The sequence below is a fragment of the Helobdella robusta genome (genome assembly GCF_000326865.2).
Source record: "Helobdella robusta unplaced genomic scaffold HELROscaffold_46, whole genome shotgun sequence".
Lineage (NCBI taxonomy): Eukaryota > Metazoa > Annelida > Clitellata > Rhynchobdellida > Glossiphoniidae > Helobdella > Helobdella robusta.
Genome location: NW_008705138.1, coordinates 124,072 through 138,892, shown reverse-complemented (window position 1 = coordinate 138,892; position 14,821 = coordinate 124,072). Strand labels below are relative to the sequence as shown.

Sequence of the window (14,821 nt, the reverse complement as noted above, 5' to 3'; positions counted from 1 at the left end):
GCTCACTCACTCACTCACTCACTCACTCACTCACTCACTCACTCACTCACTCACTCACTCACTCACTCACTCATTCACTCACCCACCCACCCACCCATCCATCCATTCATTCATTCATTCATTCATTCATCATTCATTCATTCATTCATTCATCATTCATTCATAAATAAATTGATATATTTGTTATATCAGTCTTACTAGCACTATAACAAAAACTACTCTTATTTCTACTTCTCCTACTACTACTACTACTACTACTTTTACTATTACTACTACTACTACTACTACTGCTGCTGCTGCTACTTCTACTACTATTACTACTACTACTACTACTACTATCAATAAAAAGAGTAATAATGTATTTTTCAGTGTTTTAATACTTATGGCGATTTGTAACAATGCAGTCTTGGGGTGGGTAGTACGAAATGTTTGGTGATCAGCTTTGGTTTGGTTAGTACGGACTTTGCGGCACGGATGTTCAATAACATGTCTAGTGCAGAAAAAAAACGTTTGACACAGCCGTAATATAAAAATAACCAAAAAATCTTTAGTAATGTAATGTAAAGTAATGTAATGTAATACTATGTAATGCAATGTAAAGATGTGTAATGTTTGACACAGCAGTAATATATAGTAATATAAATCTTTAGTAATGTAAAGCAATGTAATGTAATGCAATGTAAAAAATATGTAATGTAATGTAAAGCTATGTAATGTAATGAAATGTACTGTAATTTATTGTAATAAAGTGTAATACAATGTAAAGATATGTAATGCAATGTAATGTAAAGTAAAGAAATGTAAAGATATGTAATGTGATGAATAGTATTGTAATGCTATGTAATGTAAAGTAATGAAATATAATGTAATGTAATGTAGCGTAATACAATGTAAAGATATGTAATGCAAAGTAATAAAATGTAATGTAATGTATTGTAGTGTAATATAATGTAATGTAAAGTATTGTAATGTAATGTAATGCAATGTAATGCAACTGATGGTACTGCACTGCACGTTATGGCGTGGTCTAGAGCTAAAAATAGATCACGATCACGTGACGTTCGAAGACGGTGGTCTGATGATGCAACACCAGTGCATCTTTGTTTGCACGTTTTCGGGTGCTATCTGAGTCAGTGCTAGAGCGTGCGTATGTCTGTGTGTGCGTCTGTGTGTGCGTGCGTGTGTGTGTGTGTGTGTCTGTATCTTTCTGCCTTTATTAATCTGCCTCTTTGTCTGTCTAGAGACATTCATTCGTCCATCTGGATATTGATATTTAATTATCTATGATCCTCTGTGTGTGTGTGTGTGTGTGTGTGTGTGTGTGTGGTGTGCGTGTGTGGTGTGCTTGTGTGGTGTGTGTGTGTTGATGGTTTCTCAATTGTGTGCCAATGAATTTCACGTGTCTCTCTGTGCATGTACGTCTGTTTATCTGGATGTGTTTCTTTCTATGTGCGTGTGTGTAAGTATTTGTGCGACTGTTTGTTTGTGTTTGTGTGTGTGTGTGTATTCGTTCGTGCGTACGTGAAAGAGTGAGTGTGTGAATCAAGTGGCTTCAATTAAGTTTTCGAACACTCAAAAATGAATAAAGTACAATGTAGCTGATCCTCTGAACGCCAACCAACCGAGCAACTCATTTACGGATAGGTTAGAGATATCAAGCCAGTCAACACACACACATACATATACATACATAATACACGCACATACAAACACGCACACATACACGCACAGACACACACACACGTACTCACAAATAAACATAACTGTTTTCAGTATAAATTATTATGTCAGCACCAATCATAATTATTATTTCTTCAATCTTTTTACTATTATTATTTTGATTATTAATAAATTTTTAAGACTTAAAATAATTTTTTTTTAATTTTTAAATGTCATTATTATAATTAAAATTTTAAAGTTAATTTTTTTCATCTTAAAATATAATTTTCAGCAGAATCCAAAAATTGCAACTGACTCATGAATGTCACGCCATAGGGCACGTTCCAGTTCACTTCGTGCGTTCGTACGCTGTTAGAAAAGAGACAAAAAAATTCTTTAATTGGAAGTTCAGAAAAAAATATTATTAAAACCGTGAGAATTTGCCAAAAAAAGCAAGTGCACTTTTTGAGATTTTAAACCGACGGATGCACACACTACAAACATGAAAACTCGCATACTGGCGAACATACATACAAACCAACAGACAAACATGAGAACAAACATACAAACCAACAGACAAACATGAGAACAAACATACAAACCAACAGACAAACATGAGAACAAACATACAAACCAACAGACAAACATGAGAACAAACATACAAACCAACAGACAAACATGAGAACAAACATACAAACCAACAGACAAACATGAGAACAAACATACAAACCAACAGACAAACACGAGAACAAACATACAAACCAACAGACAAACATGAGTACAAACATACAAAAACATAAACAATCCTGCAAATATTTATACGCACAAAACCACATAAATATGTACCTTACCAACAAACAAAATCAAACATAATTTATACGTATATACAAGAATACTCCACACAAACATACAAACATAAAGTTGTGTGTAAATACATGCTACAAACATACAATTATTGGTACATACAAATATATATATATATATACATATTTACATACATACATACTTACATATATACATATTTATTAATTATTTATAAAATTTTTAAAATGTTGCACCAAAGTTTGAACTAATAATCTTTTCTCTCTCTCTATCTCTTTCACACACACACATGCACACACACACACACACACATATTTGCAAATATATATTTAAATAGACATGCATACCACATATCATGCAATCATTCAATAAAAATTTCTGATGCAATAATCCGAATGATGAAAGTTGCCAGTTTTGTTGCGTGTGGCTGAGTCTGCTATAAATATGTATGTATGTATGTGTGGGTGTGTGTGTGTATGTGTGTGTATGTATGTATGTATGTGTGTGTGCGTGTGTGTATGTATGTATGTGTGTGTGCGTATGTGTATGTATGTATGTATGTATGTATGTATGTATGTATGTATGTATGTATGTATGTATGTATGTACGTATGTATGTATGTATGTATGTACATATGCATTTATCAAAAAAGACATACATTCATATAAAAAATATACATGTATGTGTGTGGAAATGTGTGTATGTATAGTTAGTATGTATAGTATAGTATATAACCGCTTGTTATATACAATACAGTGAGATATGATTAAGAAGGCAGGCGTAGAGCGTATAAATAGTGGGAGTTAAGCACGACTGAACCTTCTTCAATTGAATTTCAAAGATTTTAAATCTCGTCTAGCCCCTGCCAGATTTATTTCATTAAATATTATCATTTGGCTAGCAAACAGAAAATGTATTAACATGGTACTCGAGCGCGATTTCTTCTTGTTTGATCTTTCAATCTTGTTCCACGTGCTTCGAGGGCATCCCAAGTCACGTCTCTACAGATGTCTCCGGAAAGCAGGTTTGCTAAGCAATTTCTTTAAAATTTACTTTCTGTATATTTGAAAAGTTTCTTCCTTATTATACGTTAAAAGTTTTAACCGAAGACACACAGTGCATGTAGATACACTCAAATAAAACTTCCACATACATTGAGTGTGTTGATGGGTAGGGATCTCTATGCGTTCGAACCCGGTTACTGCAACATCGGTGCCAGGCAACTTAATCATTCCAACATTAGATGACTGCTTATTTTTATTTATTCTCCTTTTTGGCACTTGTTTAAATGTTATGCTGATAGTTGTAAAACTTTTAAATTGAAATTGGTCTTAGCATCTCTCTTTCACTCTCTCTCTCAAATTTGATAAAAAAAAGAAATTTTAGATATGCAGGTCCGTGTTATTAAGTAGTATGTCAATACAAATAGTAATCAAATTACTATTCGCCAATTTATTTCATTTAAGAATACTATTTCAAGTTGAAATAAACTCAAACCCCCACGACCAAGCAGAACGGCAAGGATGTGCAGTACAATATCTCTGACGATGGTGATGGTGGTGACGATGTTGTTCGTGACCTGCACCGCGGCTCCCACCCTCATTATCCCCAACATCATGGCCGGTGGCGGCAGTAGTAAGAGTGGTAGTAGAAGTGGCGGCAGTAGTAGCGGCAAGGGCGATGATGTTGGTCTCTTCAATGGATTGGGAAGTTACGACCTGCTCGATGATGGTCAGTAGTACGTTAAACATCATTTAAAATTTAGTTTGGAATTTTTTAATGTTTCTGATTCTTGAATATTCATTTAAAATTTAGTAATGAATGTTTTAATGTAAATTAAATTGATATTATTTTTTATTTTTGTTATTTATATTTATTTATATTTTAAAATAATTAAAATGGGACAGAAAATTAAATTACAAATTAAACCACAACCCAGAATGGAGAAGCGGTGACAGTGATGTTGACGACGATGACGACGACGATGATGAAGAAGAGGATGATAATGATGATGTTAATGAAGAAGATATTGATGATAGTGCTGATAACGATAATGATGGAGACGACGTCGAACTCAGTGATACGGTTAGCCAGACTTTAAAGATTTTGTCGCCATTTCAATCGCCGAGCCACTTCTAGCTTATTTCAATAAAACGCCAAATCATTTATTATTATTATTATTCAGTATTTTTTCTGATTTAATTAATTAGTAATATTTTTTTATTGATTATTTGATTTAGATGTTGACATTTTTGAGTTATTTCAAATTTCGCAAGTACAAATTAAATTAATTTGTGAGCTACTGATTAAATTTTAGACTGCCGTATACTAAACTAGATTCAGTGAATATAGTATGGTAACGTAGGAATTGAAATTAAACCTGAGTAATGAATTTTAATGTTCACGTCTTATTTAATTTTACTTTAAAATTAATTGTCGGTTGTAAAATGTATTTCAAATGAGTCAACATCAATTCACAATGCAGAAGCTTCGAGAAATGCTTTCCGGCTTACATCGACAGGAACTTGGGGGTTTAAAAAACCAACAACGACTTCACCATCGTAATCGTCACCACGATTCTCATCATAATCATATTCATCAAGATCATCATCACAATCATCATGATGACCGTCATCGCAGTAATCATCATCGTCACCATCAGCACGAACTAAACACGGAACCATCAATGGAAAACGGACGAAGGCTCTCACAACGGACCATCAAACAATTCATCGGCGAAATCATCCTCATGAAACAAATCATCATCTCTCTTCTCAAACGACAACAACAACAACGACAGCAACAGTCGCAACAACAACAACATCAGCAGCAGGAACAGACACAATCGCAGAAGCAACAACGATTTCTGTTAAGTCATGGCGTTAACAAAGTCGAGAATGAAAATAATTTACCAGAGAAAAAACTGTCATCATACCAACAGGGCTGGGAGCGTTTTGAAAAATTGGAAAACATGGTAAACAAAGGCATCAAAAGTCTCATAAAACAAATCAAGCTCTCCCTCCTAGAACCATCCAAACACGACGACGACGAAAATAAAATAACTTTGCGTCGCAATCATCAAAGACGCAATAAGAAACATAATCACGAAAAAAATTTAAGAAAGCTGAGCGAGGTTCACAGCCACCTACTGAAGCATTACCAAACACTGACCAAGCAGGACCGCGACCACCAGCGTCCAAGACCAAGGCGGCACAAGAGACATGAGAGCCAGCCGATCAACAACTTGGTGGCTTCGGGTTTTGATTGCTGGTTCGAGTTGTGCATGTCCCTGAACCTCTCTAACTGCGTCGTAGAGTGATTGATGATTACTTCATTTCCAGGTCTAAACGGAGAAAAATTAGATCACTGGATGATATTAAATACGTCACGCGCATCAATTTAACTTAATAACAAATTCGATTCAAAAAATACTCGGTACAGTGTTTCTTTTTCATTATGTAAGTATCGTGGCTCCGTACATTGATGAGTTTGTTTATTTTATTTTAGTTAAAATTTTTGTAGACAACATCTTTATTAGGAGTGCTTATTCTTGTAGAAGTTCATCATATATATATTTGCTTGAGGATTATTTTGTTGAGTTCATTTTCATGTATTTTTATTTATTACGAAAACTGTTTTTATGGAGGTTTAATTCTCTCTATAATAATAATTTGTTATATATATATATATATATATATATATAATGTTATATAATGATCATGTTTACATGTAACTAAGAGTGCAATCTTCAGGAAATATGGAAATTTTATTTTATTGCAACAAACTATATATAGACCGCATCTTTTTTTTGTTTAATTTACTTTTTTTTTCTTCGGCTTGAATTTGCAATAAACGTATTTGAAAAAGCGTACTATGAACATGGTAGAATAAAAAATGAAAACAACTACAAAAATGAAGACAGCAATGATTGCAGCGAAGACATCGAACATAAAAAATTGTAAGGCGTTCAGTTCAAATGCGCTGCTTCTTAAATGATTGTCTCCATATTCCAGCACTTGCTCAATCAATCGGCTCACTCTCTTCCCAACAGCAACTGGCTTATCTCGAAGAATTTCTGAATAAAATTCTGCATTCTTTTTGTAGGTCGAGTTAGCGGCAATAACGTTTTTGATATTTGTGATGAAATCATTCACTGAAAGGCTGTTGTCAAGTGGCATGGTCAGGGCGTATCCTTTCTTAACCGCCATGGCTGCGTTGCTTATTTGATCTATACCTATCGGGACGACTATTATTGGTTTTTTGTGGTTTACCGATTCGATGATGCTGTTCAGACCGCCGTGTGTGATGAAAAGTTTGGTGGCTTGGTGACCGAGTACATCGTTCTGGGGGAACCAGTTCTGAATCAATATATTTTTAGCATCTGGACAAACCACGCTCAATGGTTTGCTGAGCTTCCACAGAAAGCCCAAGCGATCGTCGAAATGTTTAAATATCTTGCAATAGTTTTCAATAATCGAGTCGGGAACTTGATTGAAAAATGATCCAAATGAAACAAACACAATTCCATCTTTTTGACCAAATTTATTTACAAAATCTGCAATTGGTCCTTCAGGTAGTGGTTTAGCATCTCTGATCATTACATCTCCCACACTCAGCGTGTTGGGCATCAGTGCATTCGGATGACCAACCGATATATCTTCCAGTAAAAACCACAATCTGGATTGTTGCATTATGCTCATACTGTCCAAATATAAAATGTCATCCTTTTCACAACTTAAAATGTTAGATTTTTTGTAATCAAAATTGTTATAATCATCGTTATCTCCTAAATCAGCTTCCATGAGATATTTTTTTATGTACATATTCTCTTGAGTGCTCGAGTAAACATAGTAAATTCCAATTTCTTGTACGAAGGTGAACAAACGTTCGTAGAACGTCATTCTATCCGTCGTTGAATCTGAATAGAACGGCGTGAAACTGGCCAACCTCGGCACTCTGAAGAGCCACGTAGTAAATGGAATGGAAAAGGTTGCGAAAGGTGCTTTCAACAGCAACGGCAACACGTCCGCACAGTCTGGAGCAATGAAATCGACAATGACAAATTGGAATTTGTGTTTTTTGAGAGATAGTATCAACTCTCTATTTCCTATGACGTCTAAACATTCCTCTTCCAGAGCTACCTTCGCTCCTTCTTCGAGTTGAAGTGACTTCCAGTAACGAGTCCAGCTGGACTCTGCTAGAGCAACTTCAACAAGCAGCTGAGACATTTCTGGTCGGTTGGTGTAAGGTACAGTATTCTTGGCGGGAAATATTAAAAATCCAAATGAGCTTGACCCATTGCCTGTCGGTGGGATTCATGGAAATGAATTTTATTTCATTATCGTTTTTTATCCATTTAGATGCCTCTGTGTTTATTAACTAATTGAAAAATTCCATCAAAATTAAGACATTAATAATAAAAATAAGAATACGTTAGAGAGATGAAGTCAGATTAACTCTTAGATTAAGATAAGTTAATTAATGGTTACAACAATAGAAATAATAAACATTTAAAATTATACTAATAACATTATTAAATACATTATTTGAAATGTATTTTTTAAATTATAAATTATAAATAACAACAGCAATAACAACAAAAACGAAGACGACGAATCGTATCATTAACATAAATAAAACATGTCGATAAAAATAATAAACAAAAACAAACAAAAAACACATAATTAACATAATGAGCTAACTTAATTTCGGCAAATTAGGAACTTTGATATTGGAGCCCACGAGAACCTTGACATCGTGACCTTCCTCCGTCAGCTTCTGACCCAAAGTTGAGAAATAAAGGACATGCGAATTTATGCTGCCAGGAGCCAACAAGATCTTCGCAGACCCAACGAAGTGGAAAAGAAAGATTAAAAAGTACAATGTTTCCAACTTTTTCATCATTAGATAATATTAAAAACTAATTATGCCCTACATAGCGTTTTAATTTGATAAATTATAATCTATATTATCTTTTAATACAACTCCTGGTTTCGTTTTCTTTTTTTTTATAAAGAAAGTCGTTTAAAACTGTTTGACATTGTGACACTTCAGTGCAAAATCAACAGCCAGACAACTAATAAAAAACATTTACAAGTCCAAATGTACAAGTGCTCTTGTGTGTGTATATATATATATATATATATATATATATATATATATATATATATATATATATATATAATATGTGTGTGTGTGTGTGAAAAGAAATAGAGAGAGAGAGAAGAGAGAGAGAGAGAGAGAGAGAGAGAGAGAGAGAGCGTGATTGTGAGTAAATAAAAATATTATAATTATATATTATAATTAATGAACAAATATGTAGTCACATATTTGTTCATTAATATTATTACAAATAAGATATAAAAATAATTATATAAATATAAATAATTATATACAATATTACATACATACACACATACATAATAACGTTCACATATTCAACATATTCAATGCATTTATCTACAGCTTCTTAAAAATATTCCTAAAATAGGTCATAATAATTAAAACAATAATGCTAAATTATAAATGCTATTGAAAGCTGTAACTATTTTGGTACGTTACAAGCACTTGGATGCAATATTAATTTAGATTAAGCACATATATTTAAATGTGTTAATATTCACGTACATTTGCTTTTTCTATTTTTGATTTTAATGTAGATAAAATTATGCGCTACAAAATGACTTAATTTTAATAGTTAACTTTTGGTGCTAAGCAACTACGTATTGGTTCCTGCATTATTTTTTTGAAGTTAAAATATTAAAATCAAATAGATAATATCATCATAATTTTATTTAAAGTATTTTTATATTTTTACATTTAATTTATTTCGATGAGTATTGCGGTAAATGTTCAACTAAATGTCATCGTGATTGTCCTAATCGACATCACCATTACCACCATCGTACCATATGTGACGGATAGCGCAATTGTTAGCGGTGGTTCCCTCAGAGACGGGGATGCCATGAGAATGTCCCTGAAGGGGATCGAGAGGACTCTCAGGTACTACCAGGACAACTTCCGGGAGATGAACATTGATGGGATATTTGCTTTGAGATTGATTCAAGGTTTGGGCTGATGTTGTGCTTCTACTGCTACTACTTCTATTACTACTGCTACTGCTACTACTACTGCTACTACTACTACTACTACTACTACTACTACTACTACTACTACTACTACTACTACTATTATTATTATTTCTATTTCTATTACTATGCTACTGACCATTGTTCTATAACTAAAGCATAACAGACAGATATAATGCTACTATTTTATACTAATACTATATCATATGTATATACTAACTACAAACACACACACACACATTTATGTGCACACTAACACAGACAGATGTATTTTTTCTGTTTGTTTCAGTAGTTTTAATAACATTAACATTTCTTTTTATTTACCGCATTTGATGTTTGTTCATCGTTCAATGTTTGCTAAGCCAACTTCAACAAATTAAATAACTAATGACATTATTGATTATTCATTTAATGTTATCATAATGTTGATATGTAGGATTATTTATTAGATTAGCATTAGATAGAACTAGAAAAAATTATTCTTTTAAAAAATAAATTTAACATTAATAAATCTACTGCTATATGTATATGAACAAATTTTATATTATATATTACATTTCTTAAACGAAATTTTACTATAATATAAAATAATTAATAATTCATTATATAATGTACTATTTACTTAAAATATATTCTTGACAACGTCATTAAATGAGTAATATTAGTTTTTAACATAATAATTATAATTATTTGTTATTAGCGTTGACAATGTCTGAAATTTCTAGATCCTAGAATGTACTTATTAAAACTGCAGGACAAGTGTCATCTCTGAAGATGTACCTACAGGCTAACATCCACAACGATGAAGATTTGAAATATTTAAAAAGACTCGAACACATTGCCCTCCTATCAGAAAAAATTGCAAACAAGTCGGTGCCCCATCTGGAAAAAATGGATGACGAAAGTATGAGACTCGTCGGCTGGGTGGTCACCAACCCGTGGACCTATACCTTCAATGATATCAGACTTTTGAATCCAAAATATTTCCAAACATACAAGCCACATCTTTTAGGTTTGTAGACATTCAGCAATTTTCATTTCGTTTTTTTCTATAATTTTTTCCTAATTATTCCTCAGAACACATGGTATATATGAATGCATCCATTTCACAAACATTGTGTTATATACTGTATATTATACTATATAGTATTGTATATAGTATTATATATAAGCTGGCATTTTTTTGCATTCATATCCAGTAAAATCTACAGCAAGACCAGACACCTTAACCACTACACCACATCTTGATGCCTAACTTTAAGAAAATATTTTCATGCTTTCACATAAATGTTTAACGTCACGTTAACAGACCTACTGAATGATTTAGAAGACTTGTCAGACTTTTGCATCGGTGAGATAACAAAATCTTGCCACCTTAAGGATAAGTGCTTGAATTATATTCTGAAAGACGACACCATGTCTTATGAGTTGACTCATCAGTTGCTCAACATCATCATTATTCACATGGTTGGTTGGTTGGTTGATTGGTTTGGTTGGCTTGTTGGTTCTGTTAGTTGGTTGGTTGGTCGGTTGTGGTCGATTGTGGTTGGCTTGGGTTGGCTGGCTGAATGGCTGGTTGATTAGTAGTTTTTTCTTGTTTTCAGTGTGTTTAATTTTATTTTTGTAGAATATCTCGTTATACTATACTATATCTTATATCTTATTATATTTGTATTATATTCATTATATTATATATTTCAATACTTCGTTGTTAAATGTTTTTATTTATACTCACTAGATATATCTTAACATATTTTCTCATGTATTTTTTAAAATTTTATCTTTCAATATTTCTTGTCAAGTTTAATTATATTGTACAATTCAATATATAGTGTAGAACCTTTGTATCATTTTTAAATGTATTTCTGTTTAATATTTTGTTGGATATCTAGCATATATTGGTATATATTATGAAATATTATGGTGTATTTAATTATATTTTTGTTAAGTTTTTAAATATTTGCCTACCAAGCACGTGTGTGTGTGTGTGTGTGTGTGTGTGTGTGTGTGTGTGTGTGTGTGTGTGTGTGTGTGTGTGTGTGTGTGTGTGTGTGTGTGTGTGTGTGTGTGTGTGTGTGTGTGTGTGTGTGTGTGTGTGTGTGTGTGTGTGTGTGTGTGGCGTACTGATTAAAACTTCAATAAACATGCCTATTTAATTTGGCTTGATTTAAATTATTTGAAAATTTTCTCATTAAACAAAACAAAAAAAAACAAAAAAAAAACAGGTAAACTGTACAGATGCAGTCAACAAACAAATCATCAAGCATCATTTAAATAGGAGGCGACACTCGAAGAAGAGCCACAACAACCGCAAAAACGATAACGTCACCGACGACAACAACAACAACTACATCGACCTAGTGACCAGGGATGCGAGGTTGCTGCACAACGACCCTTTGAGGCATCTGGAGGAAAAATATTGCACGTACAGTTTCATTGAGATGAGTATGATCTTGAAGAAGCACGATTCACTCATACCACTGCATCTCATAGACATCTTTGCTGAACATAGTTGGACTGTTTGTTCTTTGCTGCTGTTGTTGTTAAATTGCTGCTGTTGTTGTTGTGTGTGTGTGTGTGTGTGTGTGTGTGTGTGTGTGTGTGTGTGTGTGGCGTACTGATTAAACCTTGTTGCTGCTGTTGTTGTTGTCTTTGCTGCTGCTGTTGTTGTTTCTGCTACAGCAGTTGTTGTTGCTGCTGCTGCTTTTGTTGCTGCTGCTGCTGTTGTTCCTGCTATAGCAGTTGTTGTTGCTGTTGTTGTTTCTGCTACAGCAGTTGTTATTATTGTTGCTGCTGTTGTTTCAATATTTATGTTATTTGTAATTAGTTTTTGTTATCTCTGTTACTACTTAGTCTTAGAGTATTTGCGTCTAAATATTCTACCTTTTTGCGTAAGCTAAATTTGAGATGCTCTCTTAAGAATACGAGATTTTTTTTTCTGATTTTCATTGTCTTCACTATCTCATAATTTCATGCTACAGCATTGAGATAGTGTAATGGTTAAAGCATCTGGTTGTCATTGGTCATACATACTGTTTCAGTTACTGAGTTTGAACAGATGCACATGTGACATACATTGATTCACGCTTATTCACATATGCTTTGTGTGTATGTATATATATATATATATATATATATATATATATATATATATATATTAGGTATATGACTTCAGAACAACACATGCATGGCATACCATCAATTGATGACTTTTTATTGTAAAAACACAAAACCATATCAAAATTATTAAAAAAGTTGAAAAATGTCACCCACTAAACATTTTAAAGTTTTTAAAAAAATTGCCATTTGTCAATTATTTCAAGTATGGTTTCATAAACTTTTATTTGTAAAAATAAAACGTAAATTTAGTTTCTCAGATGAGTGGCAAAGAGGAGCAATATCTTGTAGAACTTTTATTGTTCTTTCTGCACACACATTGCTGCGTTGAGTGTGTATGGAAGATGGACTTTGAGACCAATGAGTTTGAAAACAGCGCAACGCCTTAGGATATCCATTAACAGCATATAAAAGAAATTCATATTGTTCAGTTCTGTAATAATGATCACTAAACCAAGCATCACTCCATTGTCCACAGATAAATTCACACAATTTCTGAAGGTTCTTTCGTTCATCAGGCAATAGTATGAAAGTCAACAATGCAAAAATTGCTCGAGAATTCCATCGGGCATTGCTGATGCCAGGGAGTGCTTTAAAATTAACTTTTGGTATTTTTTGAAAATTTTTAAAATGTTTGAAAACGCAAATTAGGTGGTGCAAAAACTTCATATCATCTCTCCAGCCTACTTCCTGTTCTTTTAGATTTGGAGTACATTTCTTTGCTTTACTTTCAAAATCTTTTTTTAACATTTCATAATCTTTAAGTATCTTACTCACAAATGGATAATTCATGTTAGGAGACTCAGTTGAATCGCCAAGCAATGCATCACACACGTGTCTAAGAACACGATCAAGTATGTGGTGTTGACAACCTATAAAAACTGGCGCAGATTCACCATGTTGAACAAAAAGTTTCTGAAGTCTCACCACAACACCAGACTTTGACCCAGTATTAACATTTGTAGTGTCTGACACTATCATCTTTATAGCTGCCCATAGATTATAATCATCCAACGTTTTTTGAATAGCAGATGCAATAGTAGTAGCTTTTCCATCTGGTAACACTAAGACAGCAAGTCTCACTTCTTTTACTTCATTTCTTAATAGAACTACTTGGTGTTCTTTTTTCTTAATAATTTTACCATCAAAATGTATACACCATGAGCTATTACACAAAGTATTCATTAATGTTTTCATTACTTTACTTGCTTCTCTGTATACCGCTCTATAGACACCTGACTGAGAAGGAGTTGTTATTTTAACACCGGACTTGTTTAAAATTGTGCTAACTATGGCTGCTCTTCGAACTGACAGCTTCCCAGATTGTACTAATGAAACTGCACTAAACATAGACTGTTGAGATTGCTTCAGATGTGTGCTTTGATCAAAGTTTTCAATGGATAACTGTGTTGCTTCAGAGTCATCAGAACTACTTTGGGAATCTTCATTGTCACTTGAGTCATTAGAACTTTCTTCAAAACTGTCTTTTTGTTCTAGTTTATCATTAACTTTTCCAGCAATTTTTCGTTTTGATGGGTGAATTGTACTTTGACTGGCATTTTTTGTTGTTGCATATCCTGTCTTACCTCTACTCTGAATTTGAATTTGGTAAAATTTTTTGTCTTCTGCACATAGCCATTGACCAGTTTTGTTTGTGACATCAAACAACTTATCAAATTATCAAATCACCAACAGGTTTTTTCAAATGAGTATCATACTTTTTAAGTAAAGTTTCAATTTTTCTGCCTACTGAACGCAAAGATAGTATTGGAAAATTCAACAAGCTCCACAATTGCTCTATTTCTTGTCTGAGTGTTGTAATTCTTTTTAATCTAGACTTTTCAGTAGAGGCCAAGCCTAAGTAGCGACCAATTATCATTCACTCTTTTGGCATTCTGGAATGTGAATACAAAGGTTTGATCCCAATGCTGATTTTGTTTCTTCTCTTAAGAGTGTTTTGAAATTTTTTCAAATTACTTGACCATTTGTCTTTATTTTTAGTAACAGAAAGTGAAGATTATTTATAAGACATTTTCCAAAATGAAACGATGTAAAATTAAAATAATTGTTTAAACTGGATTAAAATGCAGAAACACAACATGGAGAACAGAAAAATGAAATTTAATTGTAAACAA

At 33.1% G+C, this 14,821-nt stretch overlaps 4 protein-coding genes across 4 annotated transcripts; 2 read left to right on the top strand and 2 right to left on the bottom strand.

Moving 5' to 3' along the window:
- Nucleotides 1-3,321: 3,321 nt before the first annotated feature.
- Nucleotides 3,322-6,042, top strand: HELRODRAFT_193258 (hypothetical protein). The gene is made up of 4 exons (XM_009026242.1): nt 3,322-3,505; nt 3,995-4,212; nt 4,421-4,566; nt 5,144-6,042. The coding sequence occupies exons 1-4, from the start codon at nt 3,489-3,491 to the stop codon at nt 5,798-5,800; spliced, it is 1,038 nt and encodes a 345-aa protein (XP_009024490.1). The 5' UTR covers nt 3,322-3,488; the 3' UTR covers nt 5,801-6,042.
- A 329-nt stretch (nt 6,043-6,371) lies between these two features.
- Nucleotides 6,372-6,812, bottom strand: HELRODRAFT_152136 (hypothetical protein; the record flags this gene model as incomplete). The annotated part of the gene is made up of 1 exon (XM_009026241.1): nt 6,372-6,812. A coding segment is annotated over one exon (441 nt), but the record flags the coding sequence as incomplete, so codon positions are not given.
- Nucleotides 6,813-9,313: 2,501 nt separating this feature from the next.
- On the top strand, nt 9,314-12,639 carry HELRODRAFT_178095 (hypothetical protein; the record flags this gene model as incomplete). The annotated part of the gene is made up of 5 exons (XM_009026240.1): nt 9,314-9,548; nt 10,324-10,581; nt 10,879-11,008; nt 11,848-12,080; nt 12,611-12,639. 5 exons carry the CDS (start codon nt 9,314-9,316, stop codon nt 12,637-12,639), a joined length of 885 nt encoding a protein of 294 aa, XP_009024488.1.
- A 260-nt stretch (nt 12,640-12,899) lies between these two features.
- HELRODRAFT_178094 (hypothetical protein) lies at nt 12,900-14,671 on the bottom strand (the record flags this gene model as incomplete). Its single annotated transcript, XM_009026239.1, has 2 exons — nt 12,900-14,354; nt 14,669-14,671. 2 exons carry the CDS (start codon nt 14,669-14,671, stop codon nt 12,900-12,902), a joined length of 1,458 nt encoding a protein of 485 aa, XP_009024487.1.
- Nucleotides 14,672-14,821: the final 150 nt, after the last annotated feature.

Coding starts and splice junctions, on each gene's coding strand:
- HELRODRAFT_193258 (XM_009026242.1), top strand. Junction 4,213..4,420: donor TTACGACCTGCTCGATGATG/GTCAGTAGTACG, acceptor ACCACAACCCAG/AATGGAGAAGCGGTGACAGT. Junction 4,567..5,143: donor ACGTCGAACTCAGTGATACG/GTTAGCCAGACT, acceptor CGTCACCATCAG/CACGAACTAAACACGGAACC.